General features: G+C 40.0%; 1 protein-coding gene across 1 annotated transcript in view; it reads left to right on the forward strand.

Moving 5' to 3' along the window:
- Positions 1-6,583: 6,583 nt before the first annotated feature.
- The window catches only part of UBL3 (ubiquitin like 3), a 58,441-nt gene continuing 39,063 nt past the window's right edge, over positions 6,584-25,961 (forward strand). The window contains exon 1 of the mRNA XM_088522291.1: positions 6,584-7,226. Coding sequence (XP_088378417.1) covers positions 7,200-7,226 — 27 coding nt within the window. The 5' untranslated portion in view covers positions 6,584-7,199. The remainder of the gene's footprint in view (positions 7,227-25,961) is intronic.

The raw sequence follows: 25,961 nt of genomic DNA on the forward strand, positions 1-25,961 counted from the left end.
AAAAAAAAAACCCTGTATGCTAGACTCCCTCCCCCAAAGCTATATTTTCTGTATTTTCCCCTTTAAATATGACAAAAAGGGACCATTCAGCAAAACAAAAAGCAGTTATTCAGTGTTTCATATACTGAAACATTCATCCTCAGGAAGTCTTTGTTGATTGTGCCCAGCATGTATAGTAATAAAGTAACAGAAACACAGAACGGTGGTGTCTCCATATCCTATAGATGACATTAGACTGTTGCCCCATGATGTTTAAACAATGCAGCAGTGGTAGTGGAAAGTCTCCCCAACAACAGCTACCAGTTACGAAGGTCAAGCAATCGCTTCATCCAACTAAACCCAGCGTTTCTAGACACTGGTTCATTCAAGAACGGTTCTGGTTTGGACACTTACGAATGATAGAATCTACATCTCATGAAATGTTACTTCACACTGCTATAGCATATGTAAACAATGCTTATTTACAGTAGCCTGCATTTAGAATAATCTATTTGAGTACTACCGTTAATATAAAAATTATTCAGAGAACTAACAGGAATATGTTCTATATATTTATATCTATATGAGCATGCATTTGTGCATGTATACATTGCACATCCACACATGCATACACATGTAATTAACAGTCTTCGATTAGAGACATATGAGGATCTTTAAGGTAAAAAATCTGAAGAGGCCTAATGACAGGTAGATAAGAGGGACATGAAACTCAAAAGAGCAGGAATGATTTCTTGCTTCAATTTAGCAGTAGATTTTGCTTTGCAGTCACTCTTATTGTGGCAAACACAAGATTTCTGCTATTTTTTGGTACTAGTTTTATAAACTGTAAATATGAGCTATAAAGGGAGCTTGCTAGTGTTCAGATTACCACTGGAGGCCCTTATAATAAAAAATATATGAATTAACCCAAGCTTCTAGATAAGCTAATGCAAAAAAAGCCCTCCTACAGTCAGCGGGAGATGGGAATGACAAAAGGCGATGAGCGCTCCGCGTTCCCGCTGAGTTTGGTTCTGTGCAGCTCTCCACGGCTTCCATACGGCATCACAGGGAGGCCGGATTCTGGGGGCACCGACAAGCAAATGGAGTTTCTCTGAAATTTTTACATCTTTACATTTTCTTTCCGTGCTCTTGGTGAGCCCTTTCTGATGCTCTTTACCCTCTCCAAACTCTACTTTTGTTTCCCGGCAAATTTATTTTGCAGAGAGCCATTCCCTAAAGTCGCAGCTCCTTATTCCCTTTTCCGAAGACCAGTCATTTAATGTGACATGGCACGTGGAAGATTCTTCCATCTCCTTGTCTTCTAGTAGATTTAAGCATTTTTTACCACACTTCTTATTTGCAGAGGACTTTTTAATTTCCACATATTTGATGCCCTGACATGAAAGACCATTTTGTTGCTGTGCTTTGTAAACTTTGTGCTAAAGTCAAGTTTCTGGTTCAGAACTTCTTTGTTATTTTAATGCTTCTCTTAGTTCCTCCTTGTTGACAGGAAGTGGATCCAGGATGGATGCCTCTCTGTTCAAATTCTTTCCTTCCTGCCGCTTGACTTCTATAAAATACGGAACTTCTTCCATCTGTTTGGGGAGTTATTTTTCCTGTATGTGTTTGCTAACTCACAGCTTTATGGATAGCTAAACTGCTTCAAGGATGCTGCTGATTTGAGCATTTTCTAAAACAGGCCGTGAGATTTCTTGTGCTCATTCTTCCTATTCCTGTTACTTCCTTCTCCCTATTCCACCTTTGTACTCTCCTCTATCAATCCCCACCCTTGTCAGGAGTTTCCTACCATAATTTACGACGTCAGTAAATATGACATCAATATGTTCTGTCTCCTTTTCTATTGCTACGCCTGTTACATTGGCATAGGACTGTCCTTTCCGGGCTTATCTGTGTCAAGAAGACCTTGAATAATCGCTGGCTCTAGGTACTACTTGCTGTTTCCCATCATGTTATATTTGCATATTGATCTACAAATATGAGGGGAAAATGCCCTAAATTGGGATATTCATGGCTACAATCTGTGTTGTTTTAAACAGTTGCATATTTTTATTTTCCAGAAAGACCAGTGTAACAAGTAACCTTAAAAGTAAATAAATAAATGATGATTATGGCCACCAGTGTGTATTGTAAACTCTACGAGGACTCCAAGGTCCTCTTTGTTCCCCCACTGGCTCTGAGGCAGGTAAGAAGCACTAGCTGCTATTCCCAGAACTCTGCTGACATCAATTCTTGGGGCTGGTAGGACACACATGCTGTTCTGGCTTGACACAGAAGAACCTGTGAAACATAAAGGGAAAAAATCAATGTTCTCCAAAATCGAGGAATCAATTTAGTACGACAAAATATTTGAAAATAGGAGCATGAAATCTGAGGCTTTTACAGGGGCCAGTGCTAGAAGCTGGCGTTATGCAGGAGCAGACGGCAGGCACTAAGCCCCTGCAAGACCAGTCCCTTATTTTCTATGCAGCTTTTTGCTTGCATGTTCCCTTGCAAGAGACTGAATTAAACAAGGCTGAGCTAAAACAAGTTAAATTTGAACCTGGCTTGCTGAGAGTTAAAAGACACAGACACGTGTTTCTACAAAGGTATTAGAAGCATCCTGTTGACTAGCCCAGAGTGTTCCTTACTGCCCTGGATATCTCGCACTGCTGCCTTTGTGGCTGCCAAGGAGGAAGGAATCCTGATCTGACCTGCAGCCAAACCGCGGAGAATTAAACCCTTTGTCTCAGAAGCCTTTCACCTGCTCAGGCTGCCACTGCAGCTCCAAAAAGCCTCTTGAGAAATCAGAAGCTATGAGCATTCCTGCCTTGAAAGAACCGTCCTTTCCGTCCTTATGGCACATTCCTCCTCCTGAAGACACTCCTGCCTCAAATGGAAAACACAGAGGATATTACAGGGCTGAAAGCTTTTAACATCAGTCTTGGAGGTTAGGTTTGATGCGTCCTCCAACCCCGACGGTAACAGCTGATGGGAGATAGCACCGCTTTTTTGAAAAATGGCAATCATTCTTACATGCTATTGATGGGTTATGCTGCCATTAAGGACACGAAGTTTTGTGCTCCAGGGCACAAACCAGCCTCTCCTGCACCTTTGTCGGTCAGTGGAAGGTTCCCAAATGAGAGGATTATAATAGGATTGTACATTGTGGGCTTTTCAGTGTCTTTCTCTGAAGCATTCGATGCTGGCCACTGCTGGAGATAGGATATCATATTGGCTGGACTACTAATCTGATTTAGAATAACAGACCTTTTATTCCTATTAAGCACATCTTGATACAGAGTCAGGTTTCAACTAGTACTCATGGCCATGAAACACTAGAAGTAAGGCCCAACCTAGCCTTAGACACCTGGCACAACTGTTATCAAAGTAAATGTAACTTTGGAAAATTCTACTTACCTATTCAAGCCAAGTCATATTTTTCATAGGAGGAGCAAAGTATCAGTTGTGTACTCCATTATTTTACTCTATACATAGCCAAAATGATGTTGATAAACGATTTTGTACCTGGACAGCTAAATTATCCTGACAGTTTTGCAAGGGCAAGTTAATGGAAATGAGATTTGTATATATGAAAGCAGGACGAGGTCTCAAAAGCAAAATAGCCTTTTTAGCTCTCCATGTTGCTAGGACTTGTCTCGAACAGCACTTCCCATTTTGCTTGCTCCTTAGATGTGGGAAGGGTTTGCTCTCAGATCTGCGTGCCTGCAGCACGGGCTCGGTGCTTGCTTGCAAGCTGATCCCCTGTGCAGCTCCCCTGTGTTTGCAGGGTCCCTTGTTCCAGCTGGCTACTGCTGACCACAACTCTCATTTCCTCTCTGTGCGAATGTGAAATGAATACTATCATAACAGCCTTTCTTAATATATGCCAAAGAGAAAAGGTATTTTTCTGTTCTATATTTGGCCACACTGTATTTCAAACACATTACCTCACCTCCACAAAGCCAGTGGCAATGTACCCTTTTTGTCACATGTGCTAAACAGACCTGGGCTGCTTCTATAAGGCTCATTGTACAGCACCTCTTTTTATTCATTTGCTCAGCGCACAATCACCCTTAAATGATCTCCAATGTGTACCAGCTGTGCTGAATCCCCCATTCATCTGTGTTGTGTCATCATATCTGAGAGCTGGAAAAAAATCACGTAAATGTGATGCAAATTTCAGCTATGGAGCAAATACAGCACTATGAAATTTTCAGGGCAGAAATTCCATCTTTGTTATGTCTTTGTACCGTGTCCTGCCTAGTACTCTCATAATTGTAGATCTGAATATGTAATAAAAATAATAACAAGATTTTTTTTTATGCCACCTCTTGGAAAGCACAGCTGCATGTCAGAGAGATAAACTGCTCCTCGTTTGTACAACACGAGACAGAAAAGCTGACCAGCCCTAGCGCATGAACAAAATAGCAATGCCCCCTGCCTCCTTACGAACAACACTATCCCCTCCATGAACTAAATGCATGAGCCTTCCTTTTAATTGACCATTAAAATGCAGTGAAGAGAAGAGGAGATAGAGAACCCCATGGCTCTAGATTTGAGCTCTCGGGTCAATGGGGTCTCCTGTCTGCTGTGGATGAATCCATTCATGACCATTATTCGGAAGATGATCCCCAAAGCAACGATGTGCTCTCATGCCCCCCCTTGCCCTTGCCCGCCCCATGAAGTTGACCTGGTCATGCTGGGGTCCCAGCACATCCCCCACGCTTGGGCACGTGGAGCTGTCCATGCTCCAGCTCAAGGTGTTCCCTCTGGGAATCCACATGGGAGCTGCAGAGAGCTATCAGCCCCTGCTGTCTGCCCTGTCCATGCAGCCGGGGAGGCAGGAAGGGGCCCCCGATCTTCTCCTCAGCTGCCACAGCACAGACAAGGACATCATTTTAAGCCGCCCCTAATGTCAATTTACACACATTTACATGCAGCTGTGAGCTGCACTGCCTGAAAGGCAGACAACACGGTGCCTATTCTCTCTCCTTTGTGATAGGGCAGCAGCTTCTCAGGGGACGTGGGGTGGGCATGAGCGGAGCACCTCCAAAATTGTCCCTGCAGGAACCATCAAAAATTGTTCAGAGGTGCCTGTAAAAATATTGTGTCTGCATGGTTGGCCTTGAGGCTGGCTTTGGAGAAGCTCCCAAGAGTCTGCTCAAACTTGTGCAGTGGGGCATACAATTAAAAAAAATACTTTGCCTTTCTTACATGTGGACTCTCTTCAGCAAGATGCAGTGATAATTCTGCATTCTGTCACTGGCTTGAACAGGAAATGCTATGTACCCGGGAATGCATGTTATTTGGGATGGAGAGACATCCTGCAGAGCTCATCCCTTAGACCTCACTTACTCGTCTTACTATTTAAATACTTTTTTTTAAAAAAAAAAAAAAAAAGGATGAAGAATCCCAGCAGTTTCTCCACCCCTCAAGGATACCCCTTTGGAGATAAAGCAGCCAGAGGCTCAGCAGTATGATATTATTCCCACAACATGAGCCTTTTCATCATGATGGTTCTAAGAAGACTCCTTCTTGGGGTCTTCACTTGGGCCGACCCCATGGCTCCTTTCTTGGCATTTGAGTGGGCTGCTTAGTGTCAAATTCATCTTTGAAAGTTGATAGCTTCACAATATTTGGGAGGAGGAAAAAAGCTCTGGATCTAAGGATGGGTGAGGGGAGGGCATCTTGCCAGGGCTTGCCCTCATCCTGCACAGTGGGAAGCCATGAGGGGAAACAGCTTCTAAGTTTTAATGTTAAAGGAAACAAATCTGTTTTAAATTCTCGTGGTTTTACATGAGAAACGTCCCTGAAGGAACCAGGTTACATCTGTCACAAGTTCCATGGACCTGATTTTCTTGCCTTTCTTTTTTTCTCTTTTTCTTGGACAGTTTTACAGAGTGCTGCGATACAAACGCCTCTCTCCACACCCCTTTAAGGGCCCTATTAACTCATTCAGTAGATCTGCACCTTGTATAGGCCTTTTCTTTTTGTGTTAGAACAGGGTTAGTATTTTTCCTCGGATATGCCCCAAGTTTATTGAACCGTGGCATTCAGAAAAAAAAAACCAAACAGACGGGAATACGGAACAAAACACCCAGTACAGGCCCCACTTGGGCTAATTCAGTTCCATAACAAACACGCGGCCCCTTGGGGAGCAGGCGAGCTCCTGGGGGCTACGTGCCCTTTCACCAGATGTTCCCGACTGCAGCAATTTCCACAGTGAATCCCATTGGGGCTCCCTATAGGGGCGGGGGGGAGGGGAGGCCGCTTCCCGCCCTTAGCAACGGTCGCTGCGGCGCGGGGGGCGGGGCTGCGCTGCGCGCGCGCTGCCTACAAGGTCCATGATGCCCCGCGGCGCCGCCTACGTGACGTAGCGGGGCGCGGGGAAGGCGGGGGGGGGGGAGGGGGTCGGTCTCTCCCCCGCCGCGTCCCCTTTCCTCGGCTCGGCGGGCGCCATGTTGGCTTGAGCCGAAGATGCCGGGGGGCGGCTGCGGGCGAGGCTCGCGCTGAGGCCCGGCTCGCGGCGGCGCGAGCGAGCGCGGCTCCTGCCGGCCGCCAGGGACGGAAGGAGGGAGGGAGGGAGGGGGCGCCGCCGCGGGGGCGGCCGCAGCAGCAGCAGGAGGAGGAGGCGGGCGAGGGAGGCAGGGCTGAGGCGGCGGCGATGCGAGCAGCGAGCTGAGGTGCCCGAGGCGGCCGCCCTTGGAAGCCCCCGGAGCGCCGCGGGGGAGGGCGCCCCGCTGCCCTCCCGCAGCCTCCCCGCCGAGCGCCGCTCGAGGGGGCTCCGGAAAGCGGCGCCGCCGCGGGCAGCAACCGGAGCCGCCCGCCCGGGTCGCCCCTTGTTAACGAGGAGGTGGCTCGGGCGCTCCATTATCCCGTGAATCATCCCGAGGCTGGGAAGGAAGGAAGGAAGGAAGAGGGGGGGAGACGCCGCGCACGGTCCATGTCACTCCGCAGTCTCGCCCGCTCCACCTGGCGCCGCTGGTGACGAGGATCTGGTGCCATCGCCGCCCTCCCGGGGCTCCCCTGGAGCAGCCCGCGCTCCCCACGGATATTCCTCACTTCCCTCGGGAAGCGGCAGCCCTCCCACTGCCCGCCGGGCGCTCTGCTCACCCGCGACGTGGAGATCGTTGCCTCCGAACGGTTTTCGCCTCGCGGAGCTGCCTTCTATTTTCCCTTTTTTATTTTAAGTTGTCCTAAACCATCAGGGTAACGTCAAGATGTCCAGCAGCGTCCCAGCTGATATGGTAAGTCTGGTGTTTCTCGTTTAACACTGTTGTTATGTAATAACGTTTATTTAGCCCTGCTCTAGCAGGGGGGATGGAAAGAAGAGGGGCAAAAAGAAAAAAAAAAAAATCTCGGTTATGCATTTAAGGAAGAGAAAGTTCCCAGTTGGTGCCCGCCACCCCCTCTGCTAGGTGCTGGTTCTTTAATTTTCGGTAACGCCGTGTAAAGCTGCAGTGTCGTCTTCCGAGTAGCAAATTCTGTGAATGTCGCCTCCTTGCTTTACCTTTGGCAGCTCCTATCTGACTGCCTCTGCTTGTTTGGGTAACTGTGTTTTTCAGCGTCTGCCAAGCCTTTCCGAGGGGAGGCAGGCATAGAATTATTTATTCAGGCTTTTCTTTTCTTTCTAACCCATCCGAAATTCGGGCTGAGACTTCTTCCTTCTTTGCTCTCTAACTTCCCTTGTTTCTTACTGGCGCTTGGTCTCCTGATGCTGATGGGAAGTTAATCCCTTTGCTTGATGCCGGCTCAAGAGCGAGCAAGAAATTCTCCCGCACTTATTTACACAGTGAGGTCCTTTGTGCACTCGCTGCAATCTGGACGTTTTTCAAGGGCACTCCTTGTACTTCTTATGGCCGACTGTACTTCAGCCCGCGTTGGACACCCAGCTCCGAACACTTCAACTAGAAAGGTGTAGCTGGGCATGGGGAGAGGGCCCAGGAAAAAGCGGGTTTGCTAGCTAATCTTTCTGTTCATCAGGTCGTTCTTGTGTATGTTTCCATAAATCACTTAACGAAAAAGAGTAGTGGCTGTGCTATTTTGTTAGATTACCCCCCCTTATTTTTCTCTTGTAACAAAAGATATATGCCCACATTTAGAGAGAATATTTTGGCCAGCTGCAGGCTTGTCCTTGGCTTTTTTCTTTTTTCTCTCTTGGGTTGCAATTACATCTTCAGATTATAACCTGCTGCAGTAGCAGTAATGTAAAAACTGAATAGCCCTTGTTTCAGCCCTCGATATACAAGTAAATGGTGCATATGTATGACAATTAGGCTATTGAAATAATGGTATCATTTAGATGCCTGCCTTCATTGTTCCCTTTGCAGCTTTTATACTGCATGCAAAATGACTAAATTCTGCCCCAAAAAGCAGAAACATAAGATATAGATGATAACCAAACAGTTTTAAACTTACAGGTATTTATCTTTCTCAAAAACTATAGATATATTGTGCTTCCTGGAAGGAGAGAACAACGAGGAAACTGTTGCCTCTACAAAATTGTAATTTTCAAATACAATTTTATGTAGCATATGTTTCTCTTCGGAGTCCCTGTGATCATAAGAATACTGTGAACCCCTTTCTCACCTGTCGGTGCTGCTCTTTCATTGTATCAGAGAAAATCTTTGCTTATCTGTGGAGAGCTAGATGCAAATCTCTCTATAGTGCTGCTTAAATTGCCTGGAGGAGTCCCTTGCCTGTGACACCAGCACTGGCTGCTCTCCCCTCTTAGCCTGCACTGAGAGCGCTGCCACCTCCGGGTGCTTCCAGATCCTGCTGCCCCGGAGTCCTGCGGCTGCCCCTGGGCTCGCACTGGTTGAAGACTCCATTTTATAACCACATACAAGTATAAAGATATATATATGTGTGTGTATATATATATATATATATAAATATTTTATTTATTGAAACCCTTTGTTTTGGTTATGATGTAATTCGGATGCTGCTGTCAGGGATATCTAGGCCTAGAGATGCTCTATTCCTTCAGCAAGCAGCTTGTTCTACGGTGATCTTTGAATATTGAGTCATCACAAAGACATCTGAATGAAGATGTTACAAATCTCAGTCTAATTTGTCATAATGGATAGGCTTATTTTTGTCTGTCCTAGGATCATTTTGATTTGTTTTGGCATTATTAGATTTAGTTTCTCTCTGAAAGTTTGAAGTGTGTTTTTTTAGAAACTTAAGTTATTACATACAGATTAATTTCTAGAACACTTAAAGTCATTTTGGATCTTTTATCACCAGTCTCTCTATTTCAAAGGAGTTTGAGGAAGTATAATGGCATTGTTATTTGATTGCTTTTTAAAGAGAACCACTTACCAGGCTGTCACTTTGTTTATATATGTTTTTATTTACTGTAAGATTTTAGAATTTGCATTTCTCTTATCCACCCACTCTATAATTTGCGTTCACAAAAAAAAAAAAAAAATCATTTCCCATTTCTGTAATAGTTGGCGTAGTTGTGTTTGGGTGGGATATTAGGAAGGCCTCATTCCATTTATTAACTTCGCTATGAATTACTAAAGTACTACAATAATTAGGTTTCAAGCTGTTTTGTTAGATTCATTAAATAAGCTAATGATAATAAAAATATTTTAACCAGTGCTTTTTCAAATATGCTAACTTGCAATGGGTGTCCCTGTCCTTCCTTGAAATTAGCAAGGACCTGCTTTACACAAATTTCCATAGTAAGTTATCAAATCTTCAGTAGGTTTTTTACTTGCTTTACTGGCAAAATTTGAACAGGTGTATTTAGTTACTCCTCTCCCTCAAAATACAGCAGATATGATGTTGAAATGGTTAGCTGGTTACTTCTTAAATAATTAACGTAACACTTTATCATTTGCATTCCACTAACAAACTGGATGGTGACACACTGCATTCCGAGCATTATACGTTTGTGGTGTGTTACTGCTTAGTACAAGCAGCACATGCTACTTAAAGGTTAAAACTCCACTTTTGGAATGAAACCTGCTAATGTTGACTTCCGTACTTGTGTAGTTTCATCAACTTAATTGTGGCTAGACATGTATGGAACAGTTTTTAGAAGCTACTGTCTAATTTTCTTTACTTTTTCATATAAATACTGGTGTTGGTGGTGGCAAGAGGGAGCATCTCTGAATACTTTGTGTAATTTCATCAAATAATGTATCAGTTTTGCCATTCAGTAGTAGCTAGAGTTTGACTGTGAATAACGGTGAGTCTGTTTGCAAGTCATTTTAATTTAGTAATAGTAAAATGGTCACTAGGTGATTTATAGGCTTGAGAGATTAATTGCACTTTTTTATGCTGATCAAATGAAAAATGGTTTGCTCTTCACTTAAAACCTGTAGCTGATCATTTCATTACAAGCTGTATATGTGTGTGTATATATATATGTATATATAAAGTAAGGTCACTGCAGAAGTTACTGTTCAATTTAACAATCACCTTTATTTTGGTGGAGTTACCACAAGAATCTGGGAAGTTGCATTTCTGTTCTTATGACCCTTCTCCTTATAATTACAACTCTTTAGGCACCATAAGTGTGCAGTAAGGTGCCTATATGACTGAAATGTAAATATTATGTTGTCTGCAATCTAGATCTGTCTTGTGTCAGTGAATTCTATTTAGGTCCAAAAAGGCTTTGCTGGGCCTTTCTTCTTTGGGGAGTCCTTTGTGTGTCCTCCAGGACACAAAGTCTCAGATTCTTTTAATGTCACTGTTCAAGTGATGCTTTTGGCATGCTGTTTTTTGTGGCATTAGGTAAACAGTGGGCAAAGCTAACAATTAATTTGAGGTTTCAACCTTATGATGTCCACCTATTGAATACCTGTGCTGAGCTTAAAGAACAGATATAGTTGACAGAGATTATTTTGAATAAAAACCAGCAAGTTTTATGCTAGACATAAGCAGATAAGAGAGAGGTAGAAGTTCATGACCTAAAACACTTACATATATGGAGAATGTTAAAAACTAAATAAAAGGACTAACAGAGGAATAAAAATAATAAAATAGGAATAACAGAAAAAGAACTTCCATACCTCAGCAAATATCTCATTAGGTTCAGTGCTTAGTGAAATTGCGTATGTTCATACCCTTTTTCAGGGGTTTTAATGTGGAATAATGATCAATAGCCTAAGGTATATAGGAACTTTAGCATTCAGGGGTAAGATCAGGCAAGAGGGAATCAAAGGAGAAGTTAGCTTTATGGCAGCTGAGTGTTTTTTATTTGTGTTTTTTTTTTTTCCTCCAATCTCAGTCTAAACAAATTTCATTAAAGAATAATAAGCACAATATTATTATTATACACTTGGAATGCAGAAACAAAGTACTTTAGCTCATAGCAGTTAAACTTATAGGGAGAAAATGTAAGAAATTATTTATGTCTTCTATTGCAGCCGATTTTCCTTTTGGTAGGTATTTTTGTTTGTTTTGAAGATTATTATATCCCAAGTTATTTTTAGGTTTATAGCCATAAAGAACATAAAGGACTGACTTTATAATAGAAGTCTAATTACTTCTGTCTCAAAATCCTCCCAATGGAAGTTTTAATTTATTACATTGTAAGATTAAAAAAAAAAAAGATAAGAAACATTTTTATCTTTATATTTTTCTTTCCCTGTCCTATTTTTTTTTTTTTTTACCATTGTTTGTTGATTGTAAGAGATAGTGTTGTCCTTGGCCTTCTAGGCTTCTTCTCCCCTTCCTGGAGAAAGAATTGGTGGGATCTCTGTTGAAAAGAGCAGCTTGAAGATGATCATTCCTGGCTACCAAAACACTTCTGTAGCATATTGCAGCTTTTTGTGTAATGAGATGAAGAACCTTCTTATCTGTTGTCTGCAGCAGTGGCCAGAAACATGCTTGTCAAAGCTGATGCTGTATATGTATATTTTGGGTATCATTCAGCATGATTTATACTTGCCATCCTCCCTTTTTCTCTCTGAGATTAAAAGAAGTCTTATCTATGTGTCTAACCAAAAATAAATCACTGTAGTAATGACTGACATCTGTACGTAGGATGATGTAATGTAATAAGATGAAATTCCAGAGCATCCTAGCATATCAGACATATTCTGAAACAATGTTTATATGTCCTTCCTTTCATTTGCTTGAAGGATGAGCAACTGTAGCTTGTGCATGAGATAATGGTTGATGTTTATGCTGGGCCTTGGCTCTCTGCTTCAAAGAACTTACTTTTAGGATTTGCCTAATTCTGAGAAATACTGGAGGGAAAGTATGCTGAAGGACATCTAACTCTTCCCTTGTTGGGAATGCTGGCAGTACTTGCTGACAGGTTCTAGCGGGACTGAGAGATTAAAAAAAAACAAATTTGGAATATGTGACTGTAGCAAAATGGCAACCTCTGCAGTAGAAGCACTGAATTTGGCATGTGGTAGTTTGGTCATAACCTGAATAGGAACAAGTTGCAGCTCTCAAAGTTTGGGGCCAAACTGAGGGGAAGGTAATCTGTGTTTCACCTAGAAGTTTGTAACTGCTCATCTTCCATATCTAAACTTACCAGCTCTCTCCTGTCAGCATTTTATTTTAGATCATTCAAAGCCCTTCGCTCTTTTCTGGAGTAGAAAAATAGAATATGGTCACAATCAGCACTTGAGTGATACTGTATTCAAAGTGACCGAGGACGGGGTTTTCTTTTATCTCTAAGTTCTTCTTGAAGATGAAATCTGTTCATTTTGAAAGATATGGTCATGGCATATAGCATGAGGGATATATTTGTTTTTATTTCTGGTGACTCAAATTTGTCTATTTCTAAATAAAACTCGACATGTAAAGTTTTGTTGATGACCCTGTATAAGCCAATACAGAACTGAGTAGAATGGAGAGCTCAATTCTGACTCAGCCAATGAGTGCTACTCTAGTTTGCAGGAATCCAGAAATATCTGGAATGTGACTAATCATTCTTGTGGCTTTATGTAAAAGAGATAGTACAGCTTATTTTCAGGCTTTGCACAATACTGAAAATAAGCAAGTGAGTGTTTGTCATTCTAACCATAATAAAAAGCACTTTTCAATGTTAAGGGGCTTTTTTTTTTTTTTTTTTTTTTTTTTTTTTTTTTTTTTTAGCAATTAACTGAGCCTACTGAAGTAGCAAGCAGTTTTGCTTACCTAAAGTTTAACTTACTGCAGTAGCTAAAAGACTGAGCTCAATGCTTTTAATTCAGAAGCTATTGAAAATTAGAGAAAATTAGAAAGGACGCCTTTGGTTTTTGCTAGCTTCTGGAATGCATATGTTGTAGAGCATCTTAAAGCACTGACTGGAACATTTTTTGTTGGGTGTACCTCCAGACAAACTTAACTTCACAGATTTACCATTAACTGTTACAGCCATGATAATGAAGAAATGCTAAAGAATGAAGGATCATCCTCCTACAAAAAAATCCTCTTTTTTATTTTTTTAAGTTGCTGAGTAGAGGTTCTCCAAATAAGTTTGTGCTTTTCAATAATGTGCTTTTTTTTTTTTTTTACTATTTGGAAAAAGAAAAATACTAAACAGCTTTTCTATGAATGTAAATTAAACAGCTCCTGAATATTTTTAAGAGCGCCATTTAAAGAAAAAGTTAAGACTTCAACTATGTCTCTTGGACCTCAGAAGTATGATTCTGCTGACATACTTGAATATTGCTGCATCTGAATGCTCCTAAGTTTTTATGGAAATACAGTGCATTTTCTAGTCACTAATCAGGATTTTGTTTAGCCCCTTGAGAGAAGGCAGCTTTCTTGCTGCTTGTAGGCCATCCATGCTAAAGGACCTCTCAAATTGCCGTGAGACTTTGTGAGTATGCTAAATCTAATTAAAGTTGTTCTTTTTTTCTGCAACTTGATACTTTATGTGCATAAAAAATAGGCAGGTTGCACAGTTGTGATGCTGGTATCAGTCATTTTTTTTCTAATTTTGGTAGACAAATCATAAAATTAACTTGCCAATGACAGGGCAACAGTTGTGTCTGTGTGTGTATATACATATATAATATATTTTTTACTTAAAGTTATATGGGACTTTCAGCTTAGAGCTAAATGGAAAGTTTGTGGCAGAGCTTAGATGTGATCTTACTTCATAATTTTGTTGTTATGGTGACAGAAACAAGTAAGAAAGTGCTTGAGTTTTATGTATCCTCTATACATTAACCAAGTAAAAATATGGAGTCTGCCTAGGAATTTGACAAATTTGTTCCACTTCCCTACCAAAGAACAAATCCATGCCTTAGTGGGGCAGGGGTACCACGTGGTACTTCATATTCAGCAACATTAGGTCGTACTCTAGAAATGTTTGTGTTCTGTGCCTACCCACAGTGCTGGTTTCAGTTTCTGTTGAGAAGTGGCACAGATTATGGTTCAGACTAACCTAATTTATGTGAATGGCCTGGACTGCTGCTGAAAAACAAAGGTGGTCTTATCCTGGAGAGCTCTCCAGCTGCAGCTGAGGATCTGGGTTTTAATCGGTATGTCTATGGACAATTTTTATGGGAATGAACATTTAACTACTTTCCCTTTTTGGGGGGTTAGGGTGAATGAGAGGGGTGTCCTGAGCTGCTCTTGTGAGAGTTTTGTGATCTTCATTGTGCAATATTCATTTTTGCAGGTTGCATAATAAATTTTCCTGACAAAAGTGTAGTACCAATCTCAAAGTAAACACAAGGAAGCTAAATGTGTTTTTTCCTTTAGAGATTGTAGTGAACAATATGCTTCATCTCAGAAATATTCAGACTTCAAAGTAATATGTTGTAGCATTGGTTAGTATCTCCTCAGTGGAGTTCTGATATGGTAATGTTTTGTGATCTGGCAGAAATCCACATTTCTGTAATCTGTTTCTGAAACTTGCATTATGGACTACTTAAACTGTCTCAGGAATCTGACATAAGGTTTTAATGCAGGGAGATGCTGGAATAGTGATGAAAGAGTGAAGTTCAGTGTTAATCAAGCCTCACATAGCTGGGGATTTAAATTTAAGATTTTTTTTATTTTATTTTCAAGATTGATTTAATGCCAATGTATATGTGAATATATGTGGCATATGCCAGTAAACCTTAGGAAAGTTATTTTAAACTTTATTTCAAAGTTATTATTTTAACTACTTTTTAAAGATAGTAGTCCTTAATATAATCTGCTTCTTCTATGAATGACTAGAAGCCCATGTAAGTTTTTTAAAACTTAAAGTTCCTAGTTACAGTTTTTATTATTATTGAATTCTTATTTTTATGGTCAGTATCATGAACATCAAAGTAAGCTTAATGCAGCAGTATACTGTGGTTGTAGCTGATGTAATACATGTTATTTAGGGCATATCAGATCTGAATATTTATATCATTTTGGCTTTTAATTTTTAATTGGTACAAATGAGTTGTACAAGCTTAACAGTTCAGGGGTGTGATGGAAGCTTAGTTTTCATTTCTGAAACAGTGTTATTGATCTGTAATGCAATCAAACTCTATTGGACTTGTGTGTTTTAGTGGTTTATATTTTGTACCATTTTATAGCTATTTGTCAGTAAACCCAAACCTTCAGAAGCTTTATCATCTGTTTTTTTTTTTTAAATGAGGGGGGGAATCTATTTCCTAAGCTCCTGTGATTCGGAAATAATCAAAATAACATAAACACACAAAAATAGTAACTTTCAATAGATATATTACAGCATGTAAGTGGTAATGACAATATAAATATTACTGTACATTATACAAATAATTAAAAACTTGTTCTTTGAATGATGGTGTGTCCTCTAATATGAGGGCTTCTGAAGTTGTCACTTGCTGTATATTCCTGGATTTTTCTGCCCATTCCTGTGAGAGGCAGGATTAGCTCTGGCTGCTCAGCATGTGGGTGCTGTGGCCATCCCTCCCCATGTGTCACTCAGCCAGTTTTGCTCCAGATAAATCTGTGCTGAGCTCTGCCTCGTGCTGCTTGCTGGGGTTAGGACATCTGAATTAGCTGTTTTGCCGATTTAGGGAGCAGTTAAGGAGAGAAGTTACTTTCCCTGTTAAACAAATGCGATGGTAACTTTTTTTTGAGTCATTCTAGTTTTCTTGTATCTTCATTTGGCAACTCCATATTCATACATGGGGCTTGTCACGTGCACACCCTTTGGCTGTAGAATTTGTAAGAATTGTTTGACTTGAATATTCAGGATTTTTGTACCAAATTTAATGTACTATGTATTCTTAATTCCATAGATTTCCAAGAAATGCTATCTTAAAGACTACTTTTATGCTTTGGAGATGAGATAAATATTTTATGAGTGTTTCAACTCTGTGCTAGTTCATTTTAAATGTGAAGTATAAAATCAGGGAAACTTTTTTTTTCCTCCAAAATATGAAAAAAAAGGCTAGCGAGTATTTCTATTCATCTAGGCATGAGTGAAGTTTTAAGATAAGTTATGTCAGACACTGGGACCAAGAAAACGGTTTCCTATTTAGAAATTCTGCCCAAGTCTTGTGCGCCTCATTTTCATCACTAATATTGAAATGACTAGAGAAGAAGAAACTAGCTGTGGCTGATTTCTGACTACTTAGCATGTCGCCCACTAAAGTTTCAGAAGAATCCGGTCTTCATGTGAATTTGGGTATTTTTTTATATGTTGCATATATTTGAAGTTATTTGGAAGTTTTGAGTATTCATTGTAGTAGGGGAAATGAACAAACTTTAAGCAGGGGTCTGATGTGTGGTCCAGTGAAGATAGTGGGGATATTTGCAAAATTCTTTTGTCTTGGAGATGATAGTCCCCTATAAACTGTTTTCCTCTTGCTAAGGGAGGAGCCCTCTAGGAGGTCCAGAGCAAGAGTGCAGGTGCCCAGTACAGAGTAGGAGAGGAGATTGCTTGTCTGCTGGTGGGCCAGAGTTAGATGAGATGCAGGAAGATTTTAATGGGGCATACAAAGCTTTGGCAGGTGAGGACCGTGCTGTTCCCAAGGCAAGAACCACACCTGTTTGTCTCTGTCAGCTGGAAAGAGCAGGACAAAGAATGTGACACTTCCAAGCTGAGGTTGTCTCTTTCAATACCCTTTTGTGCTTCTAGAGCAAATACAGCTTATCATGGGCATTTTGCCAGTGCTAACATAGAGTATGTTCTGTAGCACTGTTTGTATCACACATGGGAAACTAACGTTAGGAGGAAGCTGTTCTGCTTTTAAAATGAAGTGCAGAAACATTCAGAAATACCAGGATCGAGACTGTCCAGCGATGTTCGTTTATCTTTTTTGTTTGTTCTTTGTTTGCGTGTAATAGTTTCTTCATCCAGAACCGTGCACTTTTGCCCTCCGCAGGCTCTGTTCCTTATTCAGCACCTAGTCATTGCTTAAGGATGGGATCGGTGCCTTTTCACGCTGCTCCAGCTTCTTCTGGAAGAGTTGTTGAATTCGCCTTAAACCTTCCTGTGACTCTTATCTCCTTCATTAAAATCCATTTGTCTTTCAAAGACTGTGAAATAAGAGGTTATTGTTTATTCCAAGTTATGAAAATTGTATGTTGTAATTTATCTGATTCATAGTAAATATCTGTATATAGTAAAGACATTCATAGTAAATATCTTTTATAGATCACAGTATATATCTTTAAGGTAACAGTAGCAAGGCTGCAGGGGATGAAAACTTACTGTTTATGAACTTTAGTCAGAGAGAAGAAATCAGATAACTTTCTTTTTGACGGAGCTGTATATTCTAGAAAAAAACAACTTGTTGGCATTCCTCTGGACAGCGCCTCTCAGCATCATCTTTAATGCTTGTCAGTCCTGTTTGTTCAGAGTAGACTTATTCCATGCTTGTGCTAGCATTTCAATTAAGCTAGCATACTGTCTTGCTGGTTTTAGGTTTATTCCAGAAGACCTGCTGTGAACAAAGAGTAAATTTAAATGATGCAGGAGTCAGGAAAATATTATACATTCATAGATGGTCCCAGGAGAATTTGGAGAAATGTTGTAACTAGATTTATTAAAGAGATGTAAAAAGCAAGTTTGAGGGCTAATGCTTCCCTTTCTTTTCATACCATCTTCCTAGTAGTGTTATGTTAGTATTTTTTTCACCTGTTACTACTGGCTGGGAGTAGTACAGTTTTGCTGAAGTGGTTTTTCTCTGTGTTTCAAAGAAACTGAAATTCTGAGTACTTTCATGTCACTTACTTATTACCTTATTTAGTTATCGGTTTTCGTGTTTCTGCTTTTTGAGTACCATACTGTCAATTCAAACCTGGAACAATGAAAGGGAAAAACAAAAATAAATGCACAACACTTTCCTGCATTCAAGAATTTGAGGGAGTGGGTTGTTTTATTCTTAAATTACTGCTTTGGAATGTGGGGTTTTGTATATGTGATTTTTCTTTATTTTTTCTGGAAGACGGTTTGTTGTAGGGATGGAACACAAAACAAGGAGCAAGGAACAGTCAGGATTCTTACCTGCAGATGAGCTGCTTGATGCTTTCGCCCCTCCCCCCCGCCTTTTATTTTCCTTCAGAGGAGTTTGAATTTTACCAAAGTGAATAATCAAGGGTGCTGAGTAATACCAGATAAGACTGAGCAAAGGTAAATAATTTCCTACCTCTAATAGTTGATTCCGCTGCTACTTATCAGCCTATCTGTCTTTGGAGAAGAGGGCAACAAAAAAGAAAACTGTTTTTTGTTGTTGTTTCGGTCTGTTTTGCTTTTTTTTCCCTGCTTCAGGATATAGAGATGAAGTTTGAGGCAGAAGAGGAAAGATTGTTTTGGGAATCCCATAGATTTTCTTTTCTTTTAGCAGAGTTTTGCAGCTTTTCTATTACTATATTTCTTTTTTTATTATTATTTTTCCCTCCTCTCACAGAACTTAGATTATAGTTGAATGAACCCAGAGTTTTCAGCATTTTTTTTAATATCAAATAATTTTATTGTAAAACTGGATTGCAGCATATTCCACAATGTGGTAGTTTTCAGGAAGGGCCGTAACTGTTTATTGGAGGAATTTGAAAGCTCATGTACAGAGTCACTTTATCTGAATTTTAAAATAATGTAGTCTTGTATTTCTGTTCTGCCTTTAGCTTTGATATAAAGGCAGCAATTTTATAGTTGTCTGTTGGTGCTCTCTTAGAAGCTGTGTTGGCTACATCTGGAGTGTCTGCAGGGATCTCCTCCTGGGTTCAGGAGGAGAAAATCTTTTGAATTGTACCCAAACCTTTCCGGTTGGGTTGCTGGTCAAGTTGGTATTTGTTTTCAGTTGTAGGTGTTTTGTGCTGCTGTAGCAGTGGGAAGGATGACTGCTACAGAGAAGAGTCAAGTGTTTGGGCCACCATTCAGTGACAAATAGACAGGCACTGCAGGTACCAAACGTTGTCACAGATACTGAGTGCGAGTAGCAGTATCAAAGCTTTCTGACTTGTTTGTAGGGCAGATTACTGTCGACAAGTGTGATAGGCAGAAAGAAATAGCCAAGAAAAGATAAAACTATAATTTTCTCTTACCACGTATAGGTTTGTGCGCTTAGGGATTAAATTCCCTTGTGCCACGTTCTTAACGTGTCAGATGATAATACAATTTTCTGATAAAGGATCAAGGTTTTTATCACCCCTTCACCCTCTTCAAACACGGACACTCCCATCTAAATCAACTGCTTAGTTAATATTTTTATTTTGAGTTGTGCTGCTGAACGGAGATGGAAAAGCAATGTGTGTTACTTTTCCTGGTCACAAATGAGTGAGATACATCTGTATAAGTGCAATTTTGCCTTCCGAAAAAGTAGATATGCTGCTGCCTGGTCTAGGCTGTAAAGCAATAAGGCTTCAAGGACCTGGTTCAGCTGCCTAAATTTAGACAGTGCCATTTCACACATGTGAAGGTGTCCAGGATATCCAGGGAGAGCCACATGGCTCGTGGGAGACCCACACCTTCCTCTGGGAGAGCAGCTGTGGCCATGGGAGGATACTCCGCTGTCTAAAATAGCACAAGATGCCTACGTTTAGGTAATTCTTTTGTGCTGTTAACTATTTGGAGCTTGGTGAATCTTCATTAAGGCACGTGTATTTGCAACATTTTTCATATCATTTGGTTGGTAGGTTGCCTTTTCCTGGTTAAAATTTATTAAGCAGTGCTTTAAAATCATTGAAATCTTTAATTTGTAGTAAATTACAGTTCTACCAGTTTTGTTACTTACTACAGAAGACTTTTCCATCTAAGGTTGTGAACAGTGCTGTAGAAAACAAATTTACCAGTGTTTTAAATTTATTTTTTTTAGTATAGCAAAATTTCGCTTAATCAGAACTATTTGGAAGCTTGTGATAGATGTAGAACTATCTATTCTGGTGAAGTAAGTAATGGGTAATTGCTGTTGTCTTTGTCAAGCGTGACCTGAAGTCTATTGAAAATAGAAAAATACTGAAGTAGAAACGCATTGCAATCACAGTGAGGTTAAATGTAGTTTAGGTTATCAAACAAATGAAAATTTGTACAAAACTAGATTAAATTTTGAGGATTGTCCAAAGTCCTTGAAAGTGCCTTATCTACCAACTTTGTAATTCATTTTATAAAATAGTACTTTAGTGATCAATTTTAAACGTTACACTGGAAGTGTATTGTAATTTTGATGCCGAAGTGAATAATCACACTTGTATAGAAAAAAGTCTATACTAAAAGTAGGTTGCTTTAATGATACTAGCGAGTTCTTGTGATGGACTCTAGCAAAGAAATTCAACTATGTTTTCTGATGTTAGACTAAAAGAAGAGAGCTTGCTAACTGAAGCCTGATTTGTCATTTTTGACCCAAAATAATTGCAAGATATTTTCTATTTTCTGCGCAGAATGAATTTGAGTAAGCTGAAAATTTATCCTACATAAATAGTAAAGATTATTTAACATTAAATAAGGTATGACACTCAGAGGAGCTTGTTGCTGTCATAGTCTCAGTAAATTTTCTATTGTTATATTTAAATTTCATTCCTATAATAGGCGAAATATATCTTATATTTTGGATATTTTGATATTTGTATATCATTGGAGGTTTTGTTAGGTTTTGAGTAAAACCCTTCTATGTCTCATATTGGCACTTTTATTTTGGCCCAATTTAGTGTCTGTAAAGTTTATTTGGTTTTCTTGAATCACTAATAGAAACCTAGTGATCCTAAATACAACTTCTCAGCATGAATTGTTGCAATGTTTATAGACAGAGTGCAACATCACCCTGCTCCTTCATGTGCATCTCTAAGCGTATTTGGCCTCCATGTACTTCAAGGCTAGCTAGCATTTTGTCTTTGCATAAACTTTTCATATTTTTCTAGATTGGGAGTGGTGGTCACGATTATGGAGGAATCTTTGTATCTAAGTTTAAATATAGTGTTCATCCATATGAGAAGGCTAATGTCTGCCCTTGTGCTTCCAGCAGACCTCTCCTGGATGGTTACATTTCATTAGTGAGGGATCAATCAAAAATTTGTGAAATGGAATTGATATATCAGGAATGCTGGAAATAATACTTGACCTAGAGTTGGAAGATATCTTCTGTTATTTTTAAGTGCAAGGCTTGGTTTCCATTGAAAGCCTTTGCAAGCAACGAGTTGGATATGTTGTCGCACATGCGGTTTTGTGCCTAGAAGGCTTAAGCAAAGAACTAGCAGCCAGTGAATGTATTTATTTGATCCCACACGTGTTCTGCCACGCATACATGGGCTTTTACAGTTTTTAATACAGCTTCTATTTGTGGATGAGAGTATCATGATTGTTGAATGTAGACAGTTTATTCTAAAGACTTCTATTGTTCAAACTAAGCTGAAAATGATCTGCAGGATAAAGCTGTGACCTAGTTCTGAATTTGCCGGCTTTGGACAGTATTGTCATTGTCCAATATGTGCCTGGGCAATTAAACAATTTTTTGTTTAACTTTCTTTTTTCCTCTTTAAAGACAGATCAATTATTTTTAGGTGAATAGTTAGAGATATAGAATATTTTTCACATTCTATTTCTATTAAATGCAATTTTTTAGGGTTTCATTTTTGTAGGAAGAGAATTTATTACCCAGCATACTTTATTAGAAAGGTCAACGTGTTTGCTTTCCTATGGTCCTTACATATGGTCCTGCAATTTTGTAGCATCAGTGTCACCTACCTAGGAAAACTGATTGCAATCCTTAATGATAGGTATGGATTTTAATGTTTGCATTTCTCTGTCAAATATGGTCATGGCTTTCTAAATTAGTAAACAAAATATTAAAAGAAGCATATTGATAGTACTTGCTAAGTATTTTATCTAATTAAAATGAAGAGTTACAGTTAAAATGTATTTTGTTTAGCATTTAAACTGAAAAATATACAGGGCTATGCTACTTTTAGTAACCTGATCCTACGTTGAGCCTAACTTCCATGGTATGGAGCCTGGTAGGAAGCATTCATAAGACCACAGACTTCTTGCAAATTTAAGAATAATTCCTAATACAAAAATGCTATCCAGAAAGGAGGCTTTCTGCCTACAGAAAATTTCTATGTGTATGTTATTGTCTGCATCGTAACTTTGTAATTAATATTTGAAATTGGAAAGCATTTTATAAGTACTGCCGCACAGTATCTTTGAGCAATGTGATATCTGTCACTCTGGCTAGTCGAGCAATGATAACCGATGGTGGAGAACGCTGGTAAATACCACTCATTTTAAAAGGTACGTAAGGCTGTGAGCTGTGTGCTTGTCCCCTTCTGGACTCGCCATTGTGGAGCTGCTGTGAGCTGCAGTTTTTATCCTCACAGAGCCCGTAGCCAGGGCCAGAGCCAGGGCCTCCTGTGCCCAGGCGATGGGCACAGCTCCGAGAGCTGGGAGCTTCGCTCGGGGTATGTGGCCACCCAGTAGGAGGGATTGTGAATGGAAAACTTCCACTTCAATCAGTATTTTGCTTTGGAAAAGTGAAACTTCTTTAGAACTGTTGTTATGTTTTGCTTCCTGTTATTTTGTAGCAGAGCAGATGAGTAAAATGTTTTCTCTGAGGATTAAAAGGGAAAATAATAGTGAAAACTTCTGCCAGATTTGCAAATTGAGTGAGGCTTTTAACTTTAAGGGGGAAATAACAACTTCATGTGAAGCTTTACTAGTTTAAAGCACAAATGGCCGTAAAAGCTTAGTGAAGAATGTTATGTCTGTCTTTCCTAAACTAGTCAGAGTTACTGTGCTTGTATAATGAAGTTCTGCTCATGAAGTTCTGCCATTCAACTCATTAATTGGTGTCTGGATATTTAGTGTATATTTTTAAAAAGTACAAAATTCCTTAATGAGCCTGGATTTTGGTAGTAGATTTTTAAAAGTGTCTTTAGAAGGATGCAGGCTGTTAAGAATTGTGTTTTTTTCCGGGGGAAAAAAAAGAAGGTTATGCTAGGCATTGGTGTAGTCAGCAGGTAACTTTCTATGGAAACCACTTCAGTGGGATTTACAGATGCTTGTGTGAGGTTTTTATCTGTTCTGAAGTGATTCTGTATCTCATTAAATCTTCATGTGATAGCAAAGAGCTAGGACTTTCCTTTGCACACCTTCAGTCTATCAGGAGAAAAATGTAAAGTATTAAACACTGCAATATTTAGTATCCTACAAGATTTTGATGACTGTTGAAGAGTGCTGTGTTGTCAAGAGGCAGGTTCCTTCATTTTTTTTCCCTTTCGTGATATGAAAAGGTTAAGAAATGCTGCTTTGTATAGCAGCCCAGGGGGAGAATGGTACTTGTTACTTAAAGAAATGTCTCTTCCCCAGAGCCCCTTGTATATAAAACAGATGGGGTTAATCTTCTCTCTTTAGAATCAGATTCAGTGACATAACATTACCTGCAGAGCTAATGCTAAGAGGTGAAAGTAGGTGGATATATAGGGTATATAGAGAAGCCAACCTGGTGAACATCTGAATGGGATTTTTTTTTTTTAATACGCAGTACAATGTTAGGACATGCCTTGCTGCAGTCTTGCTTGAAGCACAATGCAAATAACCCTCGAGCTTTATGTTTTTCTAAGCGTGGAGGTTTTGTCTCTGCTTGCAGAAATGTATATTGGTAAAATCTATAGTAATGTGGTGATTTTTCTAAGCACTAGGACATGGACTGAGAAAAGTGCTCGGTTTTGTTTCAATTGGGAGTAACTTGAAGGTCTATTTAAATATTATAGCTCAGCTGTGCTAAAAGTTTATTTCAGTGACTGAAGCAAAGACCAACTTCGTAACCTGTGCCACCATCTGCTAAATACACCAGAAGCTCTTTTTTTTTTCTGCAGGGTTTAGCCAGCTGTCTGTTTCGCACTGCTGCCTGGATGCATTTAGGAGTACCACAGTGAGCTTTCTGTTAGCTCACAAGAAAGCTTTTTGTTTTGATCTGAGACTCCTTTAGCTTGCCTGATGCTTCCTTGAAGTCAGACTTGGGCTGAGGAGTGTGCTTGCAACCTTTCCTTAGCTGCTCTGCTTTCCTCTAGCCTGTTCTTCCATGTCCTCTGCGTGGGTTTGGAACCGCTCCTTGGAGGATTCCACTGGGCGAGACGTGTGCCCGGGAAGCGCCGCAAGGCGCCGGGATGCGTTTGCTAGTGGCAGGCTCAAGTCCCCTCTAATCCGATTGACATCTAACCCAAGCAGCATTTAGTTAATCTGTCTGGCATTCTGCTTTCTTTGTCTGACCCTGCCAGATGATAGCGCTTTTTGTAACTTTATTTTAGGTGACTGTTTTAAGATGGTAATGCAGACATATACGGTGTTTAACTGAAATGATTTCACTTTTCAAATGTTGTAATTTACGTAAGGGCTGATTAGGCAAGGAAAAAAATGGTATTTCCAAGGATGTGTAAGAAAAATTGTTGTCGATTTATTTAATCAAGTCGTTCTGATGTTTAGTTTGCAGCAAAATATTCCATTTTTTTAAATTTTATTATTTAACCGGGGAAAAAAATACGTTTACAGAAAAAGATTTAGGATTAGAAACAGTCTCTTCATTGACTGCTCTTTAAAACGCTGGCTTTACCTTTAAAAAAAAAAAAAGTGACTCTGGCTTCCAATCTTCTGCCTTCCACAGGAGTTTTACATTTTTTTAATTGCAAGATAATACTTGAGTGAGATCCAGTGCAAGCCTGTTGAAGAGATGCACAGCATTCCCTCCTGCAGATTTCCATGGAACACACTGTGTGCAGCTCCAGGTTGTCTGCAGGGAGAAAGACCAAGCTGCTTTTTATATTCTGTCAGGTAGAGGTTGTAAAGTTGGGAAAAGGTTTGGCTTCATTTCACATGGAAATGCTTTTTATTCTTCCTCACAAAGCTAGCAAGAGGTGCACGCCAACTGAATGCATGAAACCTCTGAATTAAATGTCGTGTAGGAATATTCTGCTATATTCTTGTGTTGCCCAGCTTTATGTCCTGATGCTCTCAGAAGAGCAGCACTTTGTGGTGCAGCTTGATGCATTCCCCTTTTGCTGGGGCTCCAGGAATAAGAGAAACAGGAGCAAGAATTTGAAGCTATTGAATGCATGTATTTTGTGGGCATCTGTCATACTAATCAACCTATAGTATCAAAATGCTTGAAGCTGCCTGCTTTTCTTTTACTCCTCTTTCAGCAGGATAAACTGCACTCAAGGGAATTAATCACATCCTGCAGGCTCTGCTGTTTGCACATGGTTTGCTTTGGCTTAACTTTATTGGACCAGCTCATCAGAGGCTTATCCTAGGAAGATCAAGAACCTCAAATCTTCCCTTTAAAAATCTCCTTTGCCCCAGCCTTTGTCTTGGAAGTCTCACTAGAAGCTTTGTAGCTAAGACCAGGGCATGTAACGTAATTGCAAGAGAGACCATTTATCTGTGTTCCTGGCAAACGGACAGCCCAACCAAGCACTTAATGCTTTCATTCAAATGTTCTGATGAACCGGTGTGCAAAACTGCATTATGAACTGTTTTGGCAATTCAGTTTCTCCATCTATTTTTCCACTAGTTGTTATGCATAGACATGTATAATGCCAGGCCTGCATTCCGCCAGCCGTGTTCCTACTGCTTCCTTGTAGTGGGATGTAGTTATTATGCCTTCAAAAGAGGAATTGGT

This window comes from Tinamus guttatus, unplaced genomic scaffold (genome assembly GCF_059628265.1).
Source record: "Tinamus guttatus ecotype Peru unplaced genomic scaffold, ASM5962826v1 Tinamus_guttatus_pri_ptg000150l, whole genome shotgun sequence".
NCBI lineage: Eukaryota > Metazoa > Chordata > Aves > Tinamiformes > Tinamidae > Tinamus > Tinamus guttatus.